This window comes from Furipterus horrens, unplaced genomic scaffold (genome assembly GCF_987537825.1).
Source record: "Furipterus horrens unplaced genomic scaffold, mFurHor1.1.pri manual_scaffold_11, whole genome shotgun sequence".
In the NCBI taxonomy this organism is placed as follows: domain Eukaryota; kingdom Metazoa; phylum Chordata; class Mammalia; order Chiroptera; family Furipteridae; genus Furipterus; species Furipterus horrens.
In genome coordinates, this window is record NW_028327181.1 from 55196517 (window position 1) to 55218630 (window position 22114).

The 22114-nt window shown below is 47.1% G+C and overlaps 3 protein-coding genes and 1 pseudogene across 4 annotated transcripts; 2 read left to right on the top strand and 2 right to left on the bottom strand.

The window, feature by feature from the left end:
• Positions 1-3666: 3666 nt before the first annotated feature.
• On the bottom strand, positions 3667-3781 carry LOC149997738 (dolichyl-diphosphooligosaccharide--protein glycosyltransferase subunit 4-like; annotated as a pseudogene).
• A 5090-nt stretch (positions 3782-8871) lies between these two features.
• TM4SF5 (transmembrane 4 L six family member 5) lies at positions 8872-14944 on the top strand. Its single transcript, XM_090291966.1, has 5 exons — positions 8872-9210; positions 13757-13837; positions 14237-14373; positions 14591-14774; positions 14852-14944. Exons 1-5 carry the CDS (start codon positions 9034-9036, stop codon positions 14864-14866), a joined length of 594 nt encoding a protein of 197 aa, XP_090148092.1. The 5' UTR covers positions 8872-9033; the 3' UTR covers positions 14867-14944.
• An 851-nt stretch (positions 14945-15795) lies between these two features.
• Positions 15796-17517, bottom strand: VMO1 (vitelline membrane outer layer 1 homolog). Its single transcript, XM_090291967.1, has 3 exons — positions 17335-17517; positions 16430-16545; positions 15796-16154 (listed from the first exon to the last, which is right to left on the bottom strand). Exons 1-3 carry the CDS (start codon positions 17515-17517, stop codon positions 15857-15859), a joined length of 597 nt encoding a protein of 198 aa, XP_090148093.1. The 3' UTR covers positions 15796-15856.
• A 1468-nt stretch (positions 17518-18985) lies between these two features.
• GLTPD2 (glycolipid transfer protein domain containing 2) lies at positions 18986-20813 on the top strand. 2 transcript variants are annotated; one of them, XM_090290988.1, is made up of 4 exons: positions 18986-19328; positions 19440-19504; positions 19765-19931; positions 20021-20813. In XM_090290988.1, exons 1-4 carry the CDS (start codon positions 19223-19225, stop codon positions 20556-20558), a joined length of 876 nt encoding a protein of 291 aa, XP_090147114.1. In that variant the 5' UTR covers positions 18986-19222; the 3' UTR covers positions 20559-20813. The 2 variants fall into 2 exon arrangements, with proteins under 2 accessions (XP_090147114.1, XP_090147113.1); XM_090290987.1 differs by having other exon boundaries at positions 18986-19504.
• Positions 20814-22114: the final 1301 nt, after the last annotated feature.

Consider the following 22114-nt stretch of genomic DNA (forward strand, 5'->3'; position numbering starts at 1 on the left):
GTCAGTGCCCCTGACTAAATAGTCTGGTATTTCATATTTTAAAAATTCTGTGGCGCACCAGTGTGTGGCAGTACACCGGCTGTAAATTGCTGCCCCAGAGCAGTATACAGTAACCATCGAACAAAACACTGTCTATACAATATGGTGTGAGTTTATTATGCACTTTTTTGGATAAGCAACACATAATAATAAAATGCAAAAATATAAAAATATCTTTGCAGAAGTGAAAAGTAACTTTCCTTCTCTTGTTTCCCATCCCCGCACCCCTTCCCATCACTCCCATCCCCCCCACCCTCCCCACCCCCACCCCCTCTCTGAGGCAATCACTCCTAATAGAATGTTGCTGATTAGCTCAATATGAAAACATTAATTTTTCTCGTAGAGGAATTTAAAATATTTACATGATTTGTTTTGACTCATACATTTGGTATAGTCATCTTATTTTATACTTTTTGTTTTTTATGCTTCCTTGATGCTTTATCTTCTGCTGTGTGGATTAAGTTTTCCTCCATTATATCTTTTCTGGTACTCTGGAAGATGTATTTTTAATTTCTCTAATGTTTTTCTTTAATGTTTTTAGAAGTATCTTTAATTTGTATTTCTTGGCTTGGGGGTCAAGAGTAAAATAACATGTGATGACTCTCCCCGGTTAAACCAAGAAGTTGAGCATATCCCTTTCCTCCACTCCTCAGATAATGTCGATTAACCCGGGGATTACAGATATAGATGATCATAGTTCTAATCTGGCCTCATGGTTGTGAGGAAGATCTGTCCACTTGTTATGGCTCCCAGAAATTCATATTTTGAAGTTCTAACCCCCAATGTGACTGTTTCGGGAGATAGGTTCTTTAAATAAAGTTAAAGTGAGGTCGTGGCAGTGGGCCCTCCTCTAAAACACCTGGTGTCCCTATAAAAAAGAGGAAATTTGGGCACAACACGCACAGAGGGAGGGTCACGTGAAGACAGAGGAAGAAGAATGCTATCTACAAGCCACAGACCAGCCTTGCTCACATCTTGACTGATCTCGGCCTTCTGGCCTCCAGAACTCTGAGAAGAGATCTCTGTTGTTTAAGCCCCCAGTCTGTGGGACTTTGTTGCAGCAGCCCTGGCAAACTAACATAGTACCCAAAATAACTCAAAGAAAAGGGGACCATGTGGCGAGACCCCTCTCATCTTCCCACGGAATGTCTGTCCTGACCCTCTCTAGAGGAACCAACAGAGAGGACAGAGCATTATGTGTTCCCTGCTGGGCTGCCATCTGCTGGCAGCTCTTCCTTGCCACTCAGTGGTCCCTAATGAGGATATGGTGACTGATGCATCTTAGATGACATTTAGCAGGAAGTAGTGCATTCCTGCTCAGGATTCCTTCTTGCTAGTCTCCCCTGAAATGAAGATACACCACATTAATAAGGAATTAAGCAATCTTTTCTAAATTTTATTTATTGATTTTTGAGAAAGAGAGAGAGAGAAACATTGATTTCTTGTTCCATTTGTTTATGCATTCATTGGTTGATTCTTGTATGTGCCCTGATCAGGGATGGAGCCCAAACCTTGGCATATTGAGATCGTGCTCCCACCAACTGAGCTATCTGGCCAGGGCAGCCTTTTCTTTCTGTCTATTTTTTTTATTATATTTTATTGACTATGCTGTTACAGTTCTGCCAGTTTTCCCCCTTTGCCCCACTCCACTAGGCACCACCCCTATTCCCTCAGGCAATCCCCATGCTTTTGTTCGTGTCCATGGGTCATACATACAAGTTCTTGGACTACTCCGTTTCCTATGCTGTACTTTACATCCCCATGGCTATTCTGTAACTACCTATTTGTACTTCTTAATCCCCTCACCTCTTCCCCCATTCCCCTACAGCTCCCTTCCATCTGGCAACGATCAAAATCCTCTCTATATCTATGATTCTGTCTCTGTTCTTCTTGTTTGCTTAGTTTGTTTTTTAGAGTCAATTGTTGGCAGATATGTATTTATTGCTATTTTATTGTTCATAGTTCGGATCATTTTTTAAAATTCTTTTTACTTCTTATTGTTCTGGTTGGTTGTTTTTTGCTTCCTTATGTTCCAAGTCATTGATTGGATTCTCAGCTTCATCCACTCTACTGTTGTTTCCCTGTAAATTGTTCTTTATTTCAATTAGTGTATCCTTCATGTCTGACTGGATTTTTTTATGCTGTTGAGGTCCTTATTATGTTCTCTAAGTCTCAGTTGTCACAGTTGTATCAAGGGTATAATGGGGCACTTGACTCATGGACTGCCTGTGAGGATTAAATAAGACAATGTGAGAAGTACTTTGTACTTTTGTACTTTGTACTTTATAAGTACTTTGTACTTTTACAATTGTACTTTGTAAACTAGGATGTAGTAACCAGGTGTATGGTGGCCTCATCATTTCTATTAATGATGGAGGTTTCCTTCTGGAAAGAAACTAAGAAGATGGTGGTGGAAATTCATTGTTCTCTCTCTTCTTCTCTGTATTTGTTTATCAAACCCTCCTCCTATTGAAGCCACCACCTGTTTCTCGGTTAAAGCCTGATTAATTAGAGCATCTGTTGCTCGACCTCAGTGTTTGATTCAGCGATGGCCACATGAGTCAAGCCAGTCCCCCGAGAGTCACTTTCTGGTTTTTGTTGTTGGTAAATCTGAGGTGAAAGTTCTGTTTTTATTGGGAGGCTGAAGTTGCTGGTAGCATATTGCCTGTTGGAAAGTGAAGTCAATCAGAGGAAAGAACAATCAAAGGATGGAAAGACACTTAAGTCTTGATGACATCAATTGAATGTGCAGATTCAGCTATGGCTGAAGTCTGATCATCCCTTGGGAACTTTTGATTATGAGAACCAGTTTGAATTGTATTTCTGTCAACTACAATGTAGAGTCCTATTTGACACAGAGATTAATTCATTAAGCCCTTGCTGTGGACAAGGTCTTGCTCTGGAGACTGTGGGGATTCCAAGTTGTATGCATGACGCCCAGATATGGGCCTTGGGAGCACAAAGGGGAGTGAAGGCCCACGTAGGGTGTGGTGGTGCCACAGAAGAGATGAGGACGGCAGGAAGTGCTGCGGGACCTCAGAAGGCACCCGATGGCAATGCCACACAGAAAGCGGTATCCAGCCAGTGGCCTCTGCTCCAGCCTGTCCTAGCAGCCCACTCAAACCACCTCAACCCTCAAAATGAATGCCAGAAACTTAGAGGAATTTTTACTATTTATGAGACAGAAGAGCTGCTATTTATGAATCAGAGGATACTTGAAAAAAAACAAACAAAAAAACTTTGAACCTCCACCAACTGTCTCTCTAATTCATAGACAGTTATTGTAATACCTGATATTTTGTTTGCTTCCGTTGTATTGTTTAATGCTTTTTTAAAAGAATTCAATTTTGGAGGGGACCACGAAAATATCTATCTTTTTATGTTGGGGGGAGGGAGTAGAAAAGAAAGCAGCTCCTATACTGGGCTCTACTCAGTGGCAGCTTCTTGTTCCAAAAGGTTAAGGAAGACTCTAAGAAAATAAAAGTTTATTTTTTATTTTCTTTACTTAACCCAGGTGTAGTTGCTTTATATGTTGTGATTGGTAGAAGGGATGAAGTAAAGTGTGAGGGCTCCTCCATCTTGCCTCAGAATATGTCCTGGAACCCTGGGGTGGAGAAATTGCCACTTTCATTCCTGCTTCTTGGGATTCTTGACAGCCACATAGTAATAGAGAAGACAAGCAAGAAGAGCAACACGTGCCCAGCGTGTTGGCAAAGATGGTGAGCTGCACGTCTGTAATCATCCCGACCAGCTGGGCTCTGCTCCAGCATGGTCCGTGAAGTAGCTCCAGGTAGGAGCTCCATGTTTTGGTTTGTTTTTTAAATCCTCACCTGAGGACATTTCTTCATTGCTTTTAGAGAGAGAGTAAGAGGGTTGGGGATGGGGAGGAGAGAGAGAGAGAGAGAGAGAGAAGGAGAGAGAGACATCGATGTGAGAAAGAAACTGCCCTGACTGAGAATCAAACCTGCAACCCTTCGGTGTGCAGGACAATGCTCTAACCACACTGGCTAGGGCTCCATGTTGTTTCTGATGTCTCTTATCATGAGGTTTTTTGTTGTTTTTGTTTGTTTGTTTTTGTTCATTTGTTTTTTACATCCTTTTGTGTTTTAGAAGGCATATTGTAAATCCTGGTAGTGGTTACTTGTAAGTGTTGCAAAAGCATCCTTTAACTTGTTAACCTGCTCCTCTCTGAGAAGTCTTAGAGTGTCATAATTCCTGCAACTTCCTTTGCGGGGGTCTCTACAGATGATTTTCAATGCGTGTAAGCTTTATAGCTTATGGGCATATGACCATGTGATCCCGTGGTAAAAACTGAACTATTTGTTTTAGTTCTTCAATCCTCCATGCTCTTTGCTGTGACATTTTGTTGTCTCTCCTACTAGAGGTGGGCTGTACCTTCCACCATATGGCATGATGGAACGTGGGCAGAAGCAACTCTATCCCAGCTCTGAGCCTGGGCCTTAGGCATTGTGTACTGCTACTTGACACCATTGCTTATACGCCATTGCTGCCATGGGAAGAACATGCCCAAGTTAGCCCACTGGTAAAAGCAAGGTGAAATGTACAAGAAAAAGGCCCAGATGAGATCTGAGCTTATGTCAGTGGATCTCCAAGCAACCCATACATGAATGCATGAAACAAATGCTCAGAACTCTTGAGAAATATTTATTTGTTGCTAAGACTTTGTGGGTTATTTTGTTCCACAGCAATAGCTGACTGATACAGACCCCATTATCTAGGCTATAGCTGATTGATCTAGGAATGAGTTGCTGACCTATAGCCAGAGACCTATGAGGTAGCTTGAGAAGAGCTTTGCCTAGCAGAGGTACCCTACTTAATGATGACTGATCAACAAATTGGATCTTTATTCTTGGGAAACTTGACTGTGAGACAACCTGATTCATCAGAGGGAAGGATGACCCAAAACTGAGAGAAATAAGAAAGCAGGGAGTGAGCAAAAGCCATGAGGCAATTAAAACCATAAATAAGATGAAGCCATAGGAAAATTGTGTAGAGAGCAGTCAAGCAGTACAGGAAGAAGAAGCACAAGGCCTGAAGAGTACAAGTGGAGAATCTGGATACTGGGTGACGCAGATGACAAGAGGTTCTGCTGAGTCAGCAGAAGTAGTGTTGAACCTGAAGAAGGCATTCAGCCGTTGTCCTGGTGGATGGAGAGTGGGGCCAAGAGCAAGCCACATTTTTTGCCTACAAGTTCATCAACAATGAGTCTGAGAGATAGGTACTGCTTTTCAGGATAAGTAAAGAGAAAAAAACACTGAGTGGAGGGTAGTCCATAGGTATTCAATATATTACATTTTATACAGTTCTGTATGCATGAAATAATGTTAATAATGTTTAAAGATTATACGGATTCTAAACATTTTCTTCAGTATAAGGGAAGGGGCACATGATCCTGAAGACCAAAAGAAACAGAACTCTTGAAAAATATTTGCTGTAGGATTTAAAGGAATCTTCAGGAAGGTTTTCAATAGAACTCTCCTGGAAGTAGGAGCAGAATACTTGTAAGAAAGAGAAGGGGACTTCTGGTCAAGATGGCAGCATAGGTAAACATGGCTTGCCTCCTCCCAACCACATTAAAATTACAACTAAAATATAGAACAGCTATCACTCAGAACCATCAGAAATCGAGTTGAATGGAAGTCTGACAATTACAGAATTAAAGAAACATCCATCCAGACTGGTAGGAGGGGTGGAGACATGGCATAGGCTGTTCCCACATCCTTGTGTGTGGTGAATAAAAATTAGGGAGAGATATCTTGGGAGCAAATAGTCCCAACTCCACACCAGGCCCACCAGCCCAGGGTTCCAGTGCCAGGAAGATAAGTCCCCATTACTTCTAGTTACAAAAACCAGTGGGGATTAAGTTGTTGGAAGAAACTTCTGGAGTCCCAAGAAGTTCCCCTTAAAAAACCCACACAGACTTACTCAGAACACTCCCTCTGAGCTCCAACACTGGGGTAGCAGCTTGAAAGTCACCAGTGGCATACAGGGAGGAACTGAAGTATCTGGCATCAAGGGGAGAGATGGGGAGCAGCTTTCTCCCAGACAGAAAGGTGGGCAGAGGCCATTGTCTCTTTTCTGAGCCCTCCTCCCACAGAGCCAAAGAGCCAGCAGGCAGGTACCATATCCGAGACTCCATCAACCTGGCTATCGCTATTTGCTCCACCCTGGAGATCTCCTGAGACTCTGTCTCATCTCGCCCAATTTATAGGCTCAGCTAAACTGTTAATTGTGACTTCTCCATATGAATGGCTGATCTTGGCTTATGCATCACAAATTCCTAAATTCTAGCAAACAAAGAACAGCCCACCTCTGTAAGTCCCTAGCCCCTGTACCTCTTGCTAAGTGGCCCCGGGCCAAGCACTAGCAGCAGCCAGCCTAGATTTACAGCTTGGCCTTGCCTGGGTGTTTCCAAGCTCAGCACAAGTAGCAGCCATCTCAGATTGCTTATGCTACAGAGTGGGGGTCTCCAAAAATCCCCAGAGCCTGTGCGTTGGGGGATGGGGAAAAGGGAACAGCTTTTAAGATGCCTTTGCATAACTATGGCTGATAGCTAGTGTCTTAGTTATGCAAATGGCTTTGGTTCTTACAAGGCCCCAAGGAGCTGGGAGGAAATTTTGACTATGAAATAGTGAGGAAAGAGCATACAGAGCCTGTGTAAGGTTCTGTAAATGGTCAGAACTGGTTACCACGCCCACTGCGTCACAGGACGCAGTCAGGGATTTAAAAATAGGTGGCAGGCATTTTGGTGAAAAGAACTCCATGTGGCTTGGAAAGGGAAGGAAGAACTCCATGCAGCTTTGAAAAGGACACAGAGAGAGAACCATGCATGATCCAGTGCAACATAGTACATGTTTTCCTGGACTGTTATACGGAGGCTGATGACATCGTACCCCAGATCCTGAAGGAGACAGCTGACAGATAAAGGATGGGGAACTTCTGGGTATGTTTTTGGCTTACAACCTTTTGGGGAGCAAAAGAAATGCTGGGTCCTGAGGGAGAACAGGGTTCTGAGCTGAAGTGCTCACTGCCCTCCCTACATTGGAATACTGTAAATAAAGACCTGTTTTCCTCAACACTAGTTATTGGGTTTTACACCAAGGCACCATGTGAAAGAACCCCCCCTTCACTCTGTAACACTTACAGCTCATGCAGGGTGCCCCAGGCAGAAAACAAGTGGGAGCTGACCATGGCTTGCACCACCTGGGAAACCCCAGAGCCTGTATACCCAGTAGACAGCAACAGACCACGTCGGAGCAGCACTACCCTGCCTCTGCATAGTTGATTTTCCATGGAGGGTGGAGGGTGGTGGTCAGTGGTCATAGCCAGTCCTTGCAGCTGACTGGCCTGGGTAAATCACTCTCAATGACCTGCCAACAGCAATCAAGTTTCAACTACAAGAGGCAGGTATACTCAGCCCACACAAAGGATGCACCTCGAGTACCCAGTTTAGGTGATAGGGGAGGATGTACCACTGGACCCTACAGGACACCTACTACATTAGGCCATGCCTCCAAGACATGGAGTCATAGCAGCTCTCCCTAATACAAAGTAACAAACATAGAAAGACTGCCAAAATAGGAGACAAAGAAACATGGCCAAATGAAAGAAAACAGATCAAAACTAAAAAAATGGAGATAAGCAATCTATCAGATGCAGAGTTCCAAACACTGTTTATAAGAATGCTCAAGCAACTTAGTGAGGATCTCAATATCCAGTCAGAAAGAAAGGACACACTAATTTAAATAAAGAACAATTTACAGGGAAACAGCAGTAGAGTGGATGAAGCCAAGAATCAAATCAATGACTTGGAACATAAGTAAGCAAAAACAACCAATCAAAACATCAAGAAGAAAAAGAATCCAAAAAAACAAGGATAGTGTAAGCAGCCTCTGGGACAACTTCAAAAGGTTCAACATTCACATCATAGGGGTCCCAGAAGGAGAATAGAAAGAGAAATAAATTGGAAATCTGCTTTAAAAAATAATGAAGGAAATAGACATGCAAGTCCAGGAAGCACAGGGAGTCCCAAACAAGATGGATGCAAAGAGACCCACACCAAGACACATCATAATTAAAATGCCAAAGGTTAAAGATAAAGACAGAATCTTAAAAGCAGCAAAAGGCATTAATTACCTACAGGGAGTTCCATAACTTTACAGGAGAGAAGGGACTGGCAAGAAATATTCAAAGTCATGAAAAGGGACCTACAGCCAAGATTGCTGTACCCAGCAAAGCTATTATTTAGCATTGAAGGGCAGATAAAGAGCTTCCCAGACAAGAAAAAACTAAAGGAGTTCATCATCACCAAACCATTATTACATGAAATCTTAAAGGGACTTATTTAAGAAAAATGTTGCTAGATGGCAGGGGGTTGTAGGGGAAAGGGTGAAGAGGTGAAGGGATTAAGAAGTACATGCAAGTGGTTACAGAATAGCCATGGGAATGTAAAGTACAGTGGAGGAAAAGGAGAAGCCAAAGAACTTACATGCATGACCCATGGACAAGAACAAAGGTGTGGGTATGGCCTGAGATAGTAGGGGTGGTGCTGGGTGGAGGGGGGCAAAGGGGAAAAAATTGGGACAACTTAATAGCATAATCAATAAAATATAATTTTAAAAAAGCAATTAAGAGGCCTGATTTTTTAAGTCACAAAACAGGTAAACAGCCGACAGAGGGGCTGAGGAGAGATGTGTGCAGAAAAAAGAGGAAGAACACGCTGACCCCAGGCAACTTCCTCTGTGTCAAGCTCCCCGACCTTCTCCACCACATCCTCCGCTTCATCTCATGGACAGCAGCCCCTCCACCTCCACCTCCACCTCGTCTTTGCCTGTGTCTCTCGCTTCTCTCGCTTATCATCGATCCTGCCTGTCTGGTTTCTGCCACACCTCTTCCCTGACCTTTGCTCCTGGCTCCAGGCTTGTTTTCCTGTCCACCTAGCCTCGGGCTCACTTTCATTCACGCCCTGTCACCATGTGCACGGGAAAGTGTGCCCGCTTCTCGGGGCTCTCCCTCATCTCCCTCTCCCTGGTCTGCATCGTGGCCAACGGCCTCCTGCTGGTGCCTAATGGGAAGACCACTTGGACCAACGTCAACAACCTCAGCTTGCAAGTCTGGCTCATGGCTGGCTTCATCGGCGGGGGACTGATGGTGAGGAGGCTAGCAAGGGAGCACCAGCCTGGGGGCTGGGCACCACTCTAGGGGCTTCTGAACAGGAGGGAGAGGGAGAGAGGGAAAAGGACAGCTGCCTGGGAAGGGATGGCAGTGGTGTGGTGGGGACCTGGAGTTTTCAGTGTCTGCTCCCAAACCCTGAGCACTGTGTAGAGGTTCTGGAGGAGCCCCAGGGTCCTGAATTGGACACCTCATGGGAACAGGAAGGAAAGAGCCTCGCTGCTCTAAGCAGCTTCCCTTCTGGGAAGGGAGAGCATCCCACCTGCCCCTCACCATCCCCACTGCTGAGCTGGTGCTGGGAACACCTCACTACAAGGGCTGAAGCAGAAGGAACAGCTGCTTGTGGGGGCGGTTATCAGGGCAAGATAAGAATGGGCATGGAGGGTGGGGTGCTCTGACAATGTCTGGAGCCAGAGAGCAGTCACGGGTCAGCCATTCTACTTCCTGCTTGGTGTCACCCTCCCCAGCCTCCAAGTCTCCTCACTCTCAGCCCACATTTCTGGATGCTCCCTCTGTGATCAGAGCTAAACTCAAACCTAGGTCAGGATGGTGGAGAAGGTGCTCCTACATCTTCCTGGAGACTAGAAGCTGTAAGGAAAAGTGGGAGACCAAGAGACACTTGATTTCTTGGACTTCCTAGCCCTCATCCTCCAGCTGGCTCTCCATTTAGGGGAACTTTTGGAAGGTCAAGTTAGTTTATCGCCTTCATGAGATGAATACAAAAATTCTACCCAGCACAGTTCCACCCTTCTCAGAATAGCTGACTTATAAAATTCTTTGAGAGGTCTCCCCTTCATCTCTTTTATAGGTCCACCTCCTCTCCTTTATCCAACAATCTTCTCTTACCCTGTGGGGTCTTTTCTCCTACTCCCTTCCACATGGATTCATAGCTGTTGGACTCTACTCATCCTCCTGACCCCAACTCTCCCTGAGATGTCACACCCCTCCCAGGCCTACACACTCACCCAATGTCACATCATGCCCCTATGTCCCCACAGTCTAACCAGCCCGCTTCAGGGTAGATCCTTGAGGATGCCCTCGCAACATGCTCATTCCTGGGTGCCTTCCTCTGACCTCCATGCCCTGAGTCACTCTTGAGAAGGCTTTTAAAAAATCTTATTTATTTATTTTTAGAGAGAGGGGAAGGAAGGGAGAAACAGAGGGACAGAAACATAGATGTGTGTGAGAGAAACATCTGTCGGTTGCCACTTGTGATCTTTTGATCTTTCCATTTATAGGGTGGCACTCAATCCACTGACCACACCAGCCAGGTCTTGAGAAGGCTTTTTTCAAATTTATTCACATGGTCTGTGGTATGCCACAGGGACACAGTCATGGTTCCTGCTCTTCCTGAAGCTGGTGTTCCTGCTGGGGAGACACACAGTATCAAAGTTGCAAGACTGTAAGCCTCATTACATTAGGTACATTACATTACCCTGGTTGCTGTGTGCTAGTGCCTAGACCAATGCATTGCACTTAAGAGGCACTGGAACAAAATAAATAAATGAGCAAGATTTCAGGTAGAAGTAGGTATCATCAAGAAAACAAAGCAGCACCCTGACCCAGTAGTTCATTTGGTTAGAGCGTCTTCCCAGTACACCAAGGTTGTGGGTTGGATCCCCAGTCAGGGCACATATAAGAATCAACCAATGAATGTATAAATAAGCAGAACAACAAATCGGTGTTTCTCTCTCTTTCTCTCAAAATTCAATAAATAAGAAAAAATAAAAAATTAATTGAAAAAGCAGGGCTCTGTCATTCAGAGCTCCTAGGGTGAAGTTAGGGGCCACTTCTTATAATGTTTTCACAGAAAACCTCAATGAGGTGATGTCTGAACTGAGACACACACACCCCTCCCCCAAAAAAGAATCAGCATGCAGACAGGGTGACTGATCAGTCCAAAGCCTTAGGCAGGACCAGGCTTGCATATCTTAGGATCAAATAGGTGCTTAGTGCAGCTGAGTTTTAATGAGATGAGATCTGGAGTGGGCAGAGGCCAGAGCATGGACACTCTTGAAAGCCAACAGGAGAAATGTGAATTTTATTATAAATACAACAGAAAACTATTGAAGGACTTGTTGCTTTTTTTAATGAACTTTTTAAACTTGTTTTTGAACTTTTATTTAAGTCGTACAGATAAATGCCCATATCCTTAGTGTACGGCTCAGTGGATTTTTACAAAGTGAACACACTTACATACTCAGTACTCAAATCAAGATACAGGTCATTACCAGAATCCCAGATGTGCCTCCTACCAGACACTACCTACCACTGGCAAGAGTCCCAACTATCCTGAGTTCTACCACATAGATTAGTATTGCCTATTTGGTACTTTATATAAATGTAATCATACGTTATAGGCATTTTTGTGTCTGGCTTCTTGAGCTCAACATTATGTTTGTGAGGTTCATCTGTACTATTACATGTAGTTGTGGTTTATTATTTGTTATGCATTCTATTGTGTGAATGTACCACAATTTAAACACACTACCACTGATGGACATTTGGATAGTTCCCAACTTGGGTTTATTACAAATAATGCTACTATAAATATCCCTGTAAATGTCCTTAGGTGAATAAATGTTTGCATTTCTGTTGGATGTATACCTAGGAGTAAAGCTGCTGGTTCTTAATGTGTGCAAATATTCAGTGCTACTAGAATTACCAAAGAGTTTTCTGAAGCTCTCATATTCAGTCAGTTTCCATTAGCAATGTATGAGAGTTCCAGTTGCTCAGTGGTAGCTGTGTGGAGAGTGGCTAGTAGAAGGTCAACAGTGGATGCAGAAAGACCGGGTGGAGGTCCCTGCAGTTGTCCAGAAAAGATGATAATGGCTCGAACTAGGCTGGTGGCCATAGAGATGGAGAAAAGTAAGCAGATTTGAACCAAAAATTCCGTGTTTCCTCCTGCATTTACGATTACCCATCTCTTTTCATTAAGATGAGTATATAGAGTAAGACAGAGAAGCTCAGATAACAAAAGGAAAGAAACACTGACTGAAAAATAAAAATCTGAAATATGTAGTTCATTCAAAATTGTTAAACCCAAAAGGCAATTCTAGGTGTCTTTGGATCTAGGAGCTTCGCAGTAAGTGACCTAACCAGAGAGGCCAAGCCAGAGGGTCATAACTGGCCCTAGACCTGCTGTAAAACATGGAGGAGGGGAGATCATCTGGTGAAAAGCCCATTCAAATATGCAGGTGTTTCTGTGAGATTGCTATGGATGATATAACAGAACTAAAACTTTCAGCCCCTCCCCTGGATAACAAAGCGCTGCTTTGTGTGATGTGAGCTAGACAAGGTGCATGGGGAGGCAAAGGCCAAGACAGCTGTGGAATTCCAGAGGTGGGAGATAGGCAAAGACCCTAGCCTGGTGCAACAAAGATAAGGCTGAAGACAAGGTGAGGAGCCTTGAGTGCCTTGCCAGAGTTGAGTTTTAGTGGGCTACTCTTTGAGGAGTCTCTAAAGGATGTGAGCATACAAAAGACTAGTTGAAAGTTAAGTTTAATCTGGGTGGTGGCATAAGGGATGGAATGTGAGACTGCCTGGGGCAAGAGATATGGGAACGGGAATCTAGTAGGGAATCTGAAAATATCATCCTTGTGGGAGGCAGTTAGGGATTGGATCGACTGTGGAAGGAAAAGAAAAAAACTAAGAGTCAAGAGCTGCTGAAGAAAAAGTCGAGAGGACTTGAGGTCTGGCTTGGTGACCTGGAGGATACCTCTACTGATGGAGACCAGAGCATCAAAGGGAGATGATTTGGGGAATAAATTGTGAGGTCAGTATGAGGCTGACTGAATTTGAGCTAAAACCAAGACATTCAAGTGAACATATCCTTCAGGCAGTTAGATTTTAATCTGGAGGCATGATTTAGGAGGTGACTACTGGCAAGGGAGAAGCTGATGCCCTGCAGGGATGGGCTCTGTGAGGAAGGCCTCAGAGAGAAGGAAAGACAAAGAGGACCAGGACTGTGTCTTGGGGATTCTTACACTTCCCATCATAGCCTCCGCTAACATTCTCCTCCACCCTCCACCATGATCCCAGACACTCCAATACCATGATTCCTTCCTGCTGCTGAGAGAATTTGTAGCTATTGAGCATTAACTCTGAGTTAGTCTTGACGCCAAGTCAACCTGTTATTTCATTAAATCATGGGATGAGCCCTGGGAGGTAGAAACAGATCCTGAGAGATGAATCAATTCTTGGAGTGTGCAGTGCACAGGGGTTGGCATTAAACCCAGGCCTCCTGACTCCCATTCAGTTGAGCACCTAGCATGTACCAAGTTTTACTGGGAATATAATGATATTAGGCCCTACCCCCCTGGAGGCTACAATCTTATCAGAGATACGTAGGCACATAAATTATGATTAATTGAGAAAGAGCTCCGGGAGTCATACAGATAAGGTCTTCTTACAGTCCAAAGGGCTGAGGACATCACAGGCAGGTTCCAGGAGGAGGTAAGCACTGATGTAAATAAGGTCTTGAGGATCTGGAGGAACTGCTGTCACATTGACTCTTGTTCCATAGATACTGTGTCCAGGAATTGCAGCCGTTCGAGCTGGGGGCAAGGGCTGTTGCGGTGCAGGCTGCTGTGGAAATCGCTGCAGGGTAAGATTCAGATTAAGACGGGATTCAGGAATGGTCTTTAAACACGTCTATGAAGAAAGAGCCAACCTAAAGCCACGACTCCCTTTTCCTACCCACCGTTAGCTCCTCTGCAGGGTCCTAGGATCCACCTCTCCCCTGTCCACCTTCAAAATTCCTGCTGCCATGCCAAGCCAATCTTAGGCCTCAATGGGCCTGACCAGAGGGGACTACAACCCCCCTGAGCCTCTGCAGCCGCTGGCTCTCAGGGTTACCCTAACGCCAAGCAGCAGGGTTTGACGAGAAATGTGTTTTAACGTGAGAAGAGCGTGGTAATGTGGGGGAGAGGGGAGGAGCTGGGCGCAGCCAGCCCACGAATGGGAAAGGCGGCCCTATTCGCCTCTCCTTCCACTCCACATCCAGATGCTGCGCTCCGTCTTCTGCTCAGTGTTTGGGGTGCTTGGTGCCATCTACTGTCTCTCAGTCTCGGGAGCCGGGCTCCGAATTGGACCCAAATGTTTAATGGACGGCACGTGGGACTACCACTTCCAGGAGACCTCGTAAGGCTTAGCCCGCTTTCGCGCCCTCCCAACCCCATTCTGTGCCTCTCCCGACGTGGACCTGGGAACCTGGGCAGAACTCACCTTTGAGAAGTCTTCCTCCACGTGGGCCAAATTAGCCCTTTGCAAATCCCCCTTGGCACCTGCTCGGGACAGGAACGGGAGGCAGACTCTCAGCGGAGGCCTCCGTCTCTCACGTGACCTTGCGTGTCCACAGAGGCTCTTACCTGCTCAACCGTACCTCCTGGAGTTTGTGCGTGGAACCGCCTGGTGTGGTCACCTGGAATGTGACGCTCTTCTCACTGTTGGTGGCCGCCTCCTGCCTGGAGCTCCTGCTGTGTGGGATGCAGTTGGTGAATGCGACCCTTGGTGTCTTATGTGGCGACTGCAGGAGGAAAGAGGTGGGATGGAGTGCGGAGGAGCTTTAGAGGCACCCTACTTGCTCCCTGGCTGTGTTCTCATGTTCTCTTTTCCGCAGGGTGCCCCTCACTGAGACGCAACGGACTGTCCTGCTCACTGCTGGATGCCCGCCTGGACACCCCGTCCCTGGAATAAACTGTTTTGAGCTCTCTTGCTCGTCTCACTTTGTGTCCTATGCAAGGAGCGTCCGGAGGCCCCCAGATATGCATGGGCTTGGGGCTCCCCTGTATGGAACCCCTGCACCCCATTTATTTTCTTAGCAAATAGTTATGGAGCTATTAGCATGCCCTGGAAATCACAGTAGTTAACGAGACAGACAAGTTCTGTGCTTTCAAATAATTTAACATTTCAGGGTGGAAGATGGGCGATTTTAAGAGGCAAAATATCAGCTGGTGATAAGCACTTTTAAAAAACACATTGATAATAGGATGGATATTGACTGATGGGGGGGTCTTTTTAAAATAAGGTAAAGGCTGAGAAAGTGAAATTGGAGCTAATATCTGGTGATAGGCTAGCCATCTGGATAGTTGGGGGATTCCAGGCAGAGAGAGCAGCGTGGACAAAGACCCTAAATGGGAATCAGTATACAGAAAAGCCAGTGTTTGAGTTCTGTAGTGCGTGGGGGCAACTGTGGAAAAGACATATTAACCAACTGAGCTCTAGGAAAATAAAGCCTGAAGGTGTTGTAACATGTCTCCTCTTAATTTGGTAGAAGTTCCTTAATCTGAGGTCACTGGTGGTTCAGAAGAGAAACAACCTGGGCTTTTAGTGGGGGTTATGTGTCCACAAACGCCCTTAGAAAACCAGGGACGTCCTTAACTTGTATGCAAAACTGTATCAAGTGTGTTTTTCTGGACTATGGGTCCATAACTTTCAGTAGCCTGCCATGGACTCCTGAGACCAAACCTGAATTTCAGCCTGGCCCAAAGCTAAGTTAGAAGAAGGACAAGGAGAGGCAGTTTCCCATTCTTAAAACAAGTGAGACCAAAGCCAAGACAGAGAAGCTTTAATAGTGGGAGGTGGGACAAGTGAGCCGTGGGCTGGGGAGAGGGTGAGGAAGGTGTCAAGTGTGGCAGCAGAAAAAACGCATGTCGTTAACAGCAGTGTCATCGCGGAGGCCTCTAGGTCGCTCTATCTTGATTTGCAAGCCACACATGCCTTTGGGACATGGTTCACTCCAGTTTCCAAAGTCTCCCCAAGCCAGGCCAGGCCCCTCCAGCTCTGTGCCATCCGAGCAGCGGAAACGCACGTTGTTCGCAGCTGTGTTGTCCCCAGGGGTCTTGGGTGCCTCCACCCGAAGGGAGAAAGCCACAAGGAAGCTGCCATCGGGACACCACATCGGCTCGCTCCAGGAGCCCCACCTACGAGGCAAAGGGAGACTCAATGGCTCTGCAGGCGCCCCCTGTCCACCTCCAGCCCGACCCAGCCAGTGGGATTTCCCAGCCAGGTGGTACACAACCCCAGGTGGCTCGGAGCTAATAACCTCACATCCACCGAGGGAAGGTCTACCACCTATTCCCCAAGTCTAAGTGCCCCACAGCTCTGGAGGAATCTGCCAGTTGGGAGGTGGGTGTTTGGAACATAGAATAAAGGGCATGCCCCCCACACTAGGGGACCATTGGCCCCTGCTGCCCACCTTCCAGACTGGGACTCCACTACGTGAGTGTTGCGCTCCGCATTCCCACGGGTGCAGTGCAGCCTGATTCCATTCACTGCTGTGTCATCACCAGGAATGCCTTGGGGGGGCTCCACCTGAGTGGGGAGAAGAGGAGTAAAGATGAGACAGAAGACTACCAAACTTTTTTTTATAAATAAACGTTGAATGCATTCTTTTTCACTTTTATTACTGAAATTAGTTGGTGTTTTAAAAATACACTTGGTGAGCCCTGGCAGGGTAGCTCAGTTGGTTAGAGAGTATTCCTGATAGCCAAGGTTGTAGGTTGATCCCCTGTCAGGGCACATTCAAGAAGCAACCAATGAGTGCATAAATAAGTGGAACAACAGATCAATGTCTCCTCTCTCACCCTCTCCCTCCCTCCCTTCCTCTTCTTCTTTCTCTCTCTCTCTCTGTCTCTCTCTCTCTCTCTCCCTCCTTCTCACTCCCCCCATTTCTCTCTCTCTTTCAAATAAATAAAAATAAAATAAAATAAACTTGGGAGTTCAAAGCCTCTAGTGTGTGAAACTATATGCCTTTAATGAACACATTTAAATATTAAATAATTCCTTTAAAAATGAAAAGAAGAACAAGAAGACTACCCCCTCCCCCCAAAAAAAGTCCTGGCCGGTGTGGCTCAGTGGATTGAGCTGGCCTGCAAACCAAAGGGTTCAATTCCCAGTCAGGGCACATGCCTGGGTTGCGGGCCCAGGTCCCCAGTTGGGGGTGTGGGAGAGGCAACCACACACCGATGTTTCTCTCTCTCTCCGTCCCTCCCCCTCTCTCTAAAAATAAATAAAATCTTTTTAAAAAGAAGAAGATTACCACTCTCTTTTCTGGGGTCTAGCACAACTCCACCCTCTTGAGACCTAGGTCTGAGCCCTCACCTTGATTGAGAACCCGCTGGTGAAGAATCCATCAGGACACATCTCGGGCCAGGCCCAGTGGCCCCAGGGGCCCCCATTGGTCACCTCGATGACTTTAGTGTAGCCGCCTGAACCGCCAGCTCGGGCATGTGCATAGCATATCGCCCATAGCAGCAGCAGCGTGGCTCCCGCACCCAGCTCCATCCTGCAGCCTCTGTGAGCTGGGGCCCCTTAAAGCAGGTTTACACCACACCTCTGCCCCACGAGGGTTCCGATTGCGGAAGGGCCACTAGGATTAAGTGACATCAAAAACTAATCCGCTCCTGGAACCCCTGCAGACCCGATTTCTCTGCTCAGGGAGACACAGGCTCTCAGCACCGGAGGGGGAGGGGCAGTAGGAGCTGACAGGTTGAAATGACCAGCCCCTACTGAACATTTACTATCGATCATGAATTGTGGTTAGTGTTTTGCAGGCATGTTCTGTGTAATCCTTACAATTTCAGGAGGTGGGAATTACCCTTCTTATTGTGCAGATTAGGGAACTGGGGCTTGGAAATAGCAAGCGACTTGCCTAAGGTCACAGTCAGCAAGCTGGGAAACATTCCAACACTGGGAAATGAGGAGCCCAAGGCTAGGGATGGAAGTGAAGGCTCTGGAATTTCATCAGACAGGATCGGTCAGGGGCAAACTCTGGCACCTCCAAGGTGTGAGGGAACATCAGAGTGAGAGATAGGCCAAGAATCCATGAACTGTGGGAGCCAAGGTCTTCTTAGCAATTGGGGGAGAATTTGGGATACTCCTCCTCACCCCAGAAGAAAATACACACAGAGCCAGGAACAATTCTAAGACGTTTGTGGACCGGGTACTAAGAACAGGAGATGGTGTTTTTTCAATTCTGTCCTGTATCCTTTCCCTGAATTCCCCACCCCCCATGGTCGCTAGGTGACACCTAATTTGCAAAAACCAAAACTAAACAAAAAAGTTGGCTCAAATTGATCATGGAGAGCACCACCTCTGATTTGCCTGCCATTTATACACATTCATTTATCCAACATATATTTACTTAGCAATAATGTATATGTACCCAGGCAGTATTCTAAGTACTGTGAATAGAGCTGCAGCCAAGAAAAACAAGGGCCCTGTCATTAGAGCTCACATCCAGTGAGGGGAACAAATGATAAATTCTCCAATGGACCCTGAGCTCTATGAAGACACTTTTTTGTCTTCCCGAGGCCTAACTGGGGCTTGGCATGAGAAAGTAGTTAATAAAGGTTGGTTTGAAAAATAATTGAGGAACCAACCTGGAGTTTAAAAAATTAAACCACAAAAAGTGTAGAATGATAAAGCCCAAAGTATATAATCAAAATGTCACGCATCCAGATCAAGACAAGGTCCCATGGAACAAGTGAGAGAATTTAGAAGTGGGTGTTCCCTGGATCCCAGGTGCCCTGTGCTTGAACTTAATAGGTAGGATTTAAGGAGCAATTGCGGTAAGCTTTTCCATTTACAGTGTTTGCACATACATAATCATTTAATCCTCGCAAAGTACCTATTATTATCCTCAATTTACAGTGGAAGGAACTCAAGCCCAGAGTTAACCTAGGACCCACACCATTGCTCAGTGGGGGCGCTGATTTTTACTCCAGCCTCCCTGCCTCTTACTACAACCTGGTCCTATAGGGAAGGAAAATACAGAGAGATGTCATTGCTAGCAGATTTCCCAAACCCTCCTAATCTGGTTTCTCACCCTTGGGATGCTGCCCTCTGGGGCAAAGGGCACAGGGGAAGGGGCCTTAGATTAATTATTAACCTTTGCCCCTCAGTGCACCGCGGGCTTCTCTCCCTTCTCGGAGGCAGAGGGACAAGGACTGGGTAGAAGCACGTGAGGGGGTGGTGGTCCCAGCCAGCCATGGGGCTCGCGCTGCCTCCCCAGGTCCCCCGGCGTTGGTTCCGCCATACAATTCCTCTCGCCATCTTCGCGCTGCTACTTTTTTATCTTTGTGCTCGGAGTCTACGTGAGTGGCCTCTTCCCTCACTTCCTCTGGGAGGAACCCAGGAATCCAGGTCCTTGGGACCTAAGCTTCCTCTTCTTCGAGCCCTCACCGCTCCCCCGTGCCTCTTCCCAGGGGCCCTCTCAGGCTGCCGATCCGGGGCACAGTCCTGCTTTACCGAGGGACCGCCGCATTTACAGGTATGCTGGGGCAGGTCTGGGACCGGGCGCTCCAGGTAGGACCCTGAACAGGGGGAAGTGCCGTCAGCCTGACTCCGGTGAAGAGCAGATCCTCCTTCCCGTATCCCCTCTCCCGACAGAAGCTGAGAGCGGAGGGACACCAGCTAGACTAGACTTTAGGAATAATTTCTTCAGAGCCCGACTGGGCTGCTTGGCGAAGGAGGCCCAACAGTCTAGAGTTCTGCTCCCGCGCCCCCCCCCCCCCATATCTACTCTCCCAGGTCCGGCAACAGTCGGGATCCCTGGCGGTCCCGGAGCAAGAAGATCCTCAGTGTTTGGGCCCCCAGGGGATGCTGGGCCGCGTAATGAGGCCGTTCCGCGCCAGTCTGAACCCCGAAGGGGATGTGGAGTTGCCGCTGTACCTGGAGGGATGGAGGGAGCTGATCAAGTGAGTGCCCCCTCCCCTAATCCAGTCCCCGCCTCCAGTGGCTCCATCGCCGTCTCTAACCATCTCACTCTTCCCACCACCAAACACAGGTTCCTAACTCCCTTGGGTTCCATCTTCGCCTTTGCCACAAGTGAGGCCTTCACCAAAGTAACAGCCCTCGAGGCTCGGGTGCACGGCCCAGAAGCCGCGCACTACACTTCGCTGGCGGCCATGGCGGCGTGGGAGCGGCGGGCGGGTCTGCTGGAGCAGCCTGGGATCAGCCCTGGAGACCCGGCCAGGTCCTCCGGCTCACGAACAACGCTCTTGCTGCACCGTGCGCTACGCTGGTCCCAGCTCTGCCTCCACCGGGTGGCGACCGGCACGCTCGGAGGCCCGGAGGCCGGCGAGCAGTGCAACGACGCCTACAATATAGCTCTGGCGCCGCACCACCCCTGGCTGGTCCGTCAGGCCGTCCGCCTTGCATTTCTCTCCTTCCCCAGTCGCGGCCGCTTGCTGGAGCTGGCTTGTCCGGGAACCAGAGAGGCAGCAGCGCGGGCCGCCGTGGCCCGCACCGCGGGCACCCTGGAGGACGTCTACAACCGGACCCAGTGCTTGCTGGCCGAGCGCGGCCTGCTTCAGCTAGCCTAAGGCCGCGGCCCGCAAGGAAGAGGGCGCCTTGCAGCGGGGTCCGCGCAGCTTAAGGCTTGGGGTCAAGCCCCTTGGCGCTAGCTTCCAGGGCCAGCGGGGCGGGCAATGACAGCCCTCCTCTTTGGTGACGTCACTCGCTTAGAGGCGCGCCCCGGGTGGGGTGGGTTTTTTGGGTTTTTTTTTTTAGCTCCTCCTTCTATTCTAAGTTCTCTGAAGAAGGGAGAAGCGGTGGGAAATAAAACGAATTCTTTGGTAGCCGTGGATTAAAGGCGTTTTCTGTAATGCCAGCAGACGCCTAAGGGAAGTGGTTGTGGGAATATGTGTCATTCCCTGTTCCCGGCAGCCGAGAGACTCACGCTCCCTTTCGCTGTCCCAACCACACCCTTTGGCTTCCCTTGCAAACTACATGCAAAGTCTGCAGCCCAGGTCTGTCCCTGCGCTCCAGCCCTGTAAAGCCAGATATATCCTGGACACCTCCACAGACACCGCAAATGCAACACGTCCAACTGGAATCCAATCGCCTTCTCCAAGAACTGCACCTGTTCTTGTGTTCCTTGTCTCTGTGAATAAATGGCACCCTCTTCTGTCAGCCACCCAAGCCTAAAACCTCACACCAAGCAGAAGCTCAGCTCAATAATGTATCTTTATTAAATTACTTTATGGACGCTCCCACAACAATAGTGAACGTGAAAGAGCTCAGCCATTTCATATACTGACAACTCCCAAATTATAACTCCAAACTCTTTCCCCTGGACTCCAGAATCCTATCCTACACACCTCCTCATCCGAAATCTCCACTTGGATTTCCACTAGACATAGCCAACTTAACATGCCCCAGACTACGCTTCTAATATCCTCTCCTCCCAAAATACTGCCTTTATAGTCTTTGCTATCTTATTAAATGACAATTTCATTCTTCCAGGTCTTACACCAAGACCTTGTAGTCATCCTGACTCTTGTTTCTTTCACTGTACCCACATCCAGTCTGTCAGAACCTGACCATTTCCCACTATCTCCACTGCTACCACACTTGTCAAGCCAACTTCATTACCTAGATCATTGCAATCGCCTCCTAATTGTTTCTCAATCCCATACTTTGCCTCCTTATAGTGTATGTTCAATAGAGCAGCCAAAACGATTCTTTAAAATGTAGTTCACCTGGTTGGTGTGGCTCGGTGGATTAAGCGCAGGCACGAGAACAAAAGAGTCCCAGGTTGGATTACTAGTCAGGGCACATGCCTGGGTTGTGGGCCAGGTCCCCAGTTGGGGGTGTGCAAGAGGCAACCACACATTGATGTTTCCCTCCCTCTCTTTCTCCCTCCCTTCTAAAAATAAATAAAATTTAAAAAATAAATAAAATGTAGTGCATATTATGTCACTTCCCTGCTCAAAACTTTTCAATGGCTTCCTATTGCACACAGATGAAAAAGCAGGACATTTAAGCAGAAAATTTTCTGGATCATGTTTTCAATTGAGAATGATGAAAAGCTTCATAAAAGTTCTACCTGATCTGACTCTGCATTACCCAAATTGACCTCTTCAATATTCGTTAAACA

Excerpts from the sequence above, each read along its gene's own strand:
- TM4SF5 (XM_090291966.1), top strand. The coding sequence starts at position 9,034 with ATGTGCACGGGAAAGTGTGCCCGCTTCTCGGGGCTCTCCCTCATCTCC. Across the intron at positions 9,211-13,756 it reads TCATCGGCGGGGGACTGATG|ATACTGTGTCCAGGAATTGC; the intron begins GTGAGGAGGCTA and ends CTTGTTCCATAG. Across the intron at positions 14,374-14,590 it reads TACCACTTCCAGGAGACCTC|AGGCTCTTACCTGCTCAACC; the intron begins GTAAGGCTTAGC and ends GCGTGTCCACAG.
- VMO1 (XM_090291967.1), bottom strand. The coding sequence starts at position 17,517 with ATGGAGCTGGGTGCGGGAGCCACGCTGCTGCTGCTATGGGCGATATGC. Across the intron at positions 16,546-17,334 it reads CCAGCGGGTTCTCAATCAAG|GTGGAGCCCCCCCAAGGCAT; the intron begins GTGAGGGCTCAG and ends CTCCCCACTCAG. Across the intron at positions 16,155-16,429 it reads GTGGAGTCCCAGTCTGGAAG|GTGGGGCTCCTGGAGCGAGC; the intron begins GTGGGCAGCAGG and ends TTTGCCTCGTAG.
- GLTPD2 (XM_090290987.1), top strand. The coding sequence starts at position 19,223 with ATGGGGCTCGCGCTGCCTCCCCAGGTCCCCCGGCGTTGGTTCCGCCAT. Across the intron at positions 19,505-19,764 it reads AGGGACCGCCGCATTTACAG|GTCCGGCAACAGTCGGGATC; the intron begins GTATGCTGGGGC and ends CTACTCTCCCAG. Across the intron at positions 19,932-20,020 it reads GGATGGAGGGAGCTGATCAA|GTTCCTAACTCCCTTGGGTT; the intron begins GTGAGTGCCCCC and ends CACCAAACACAG.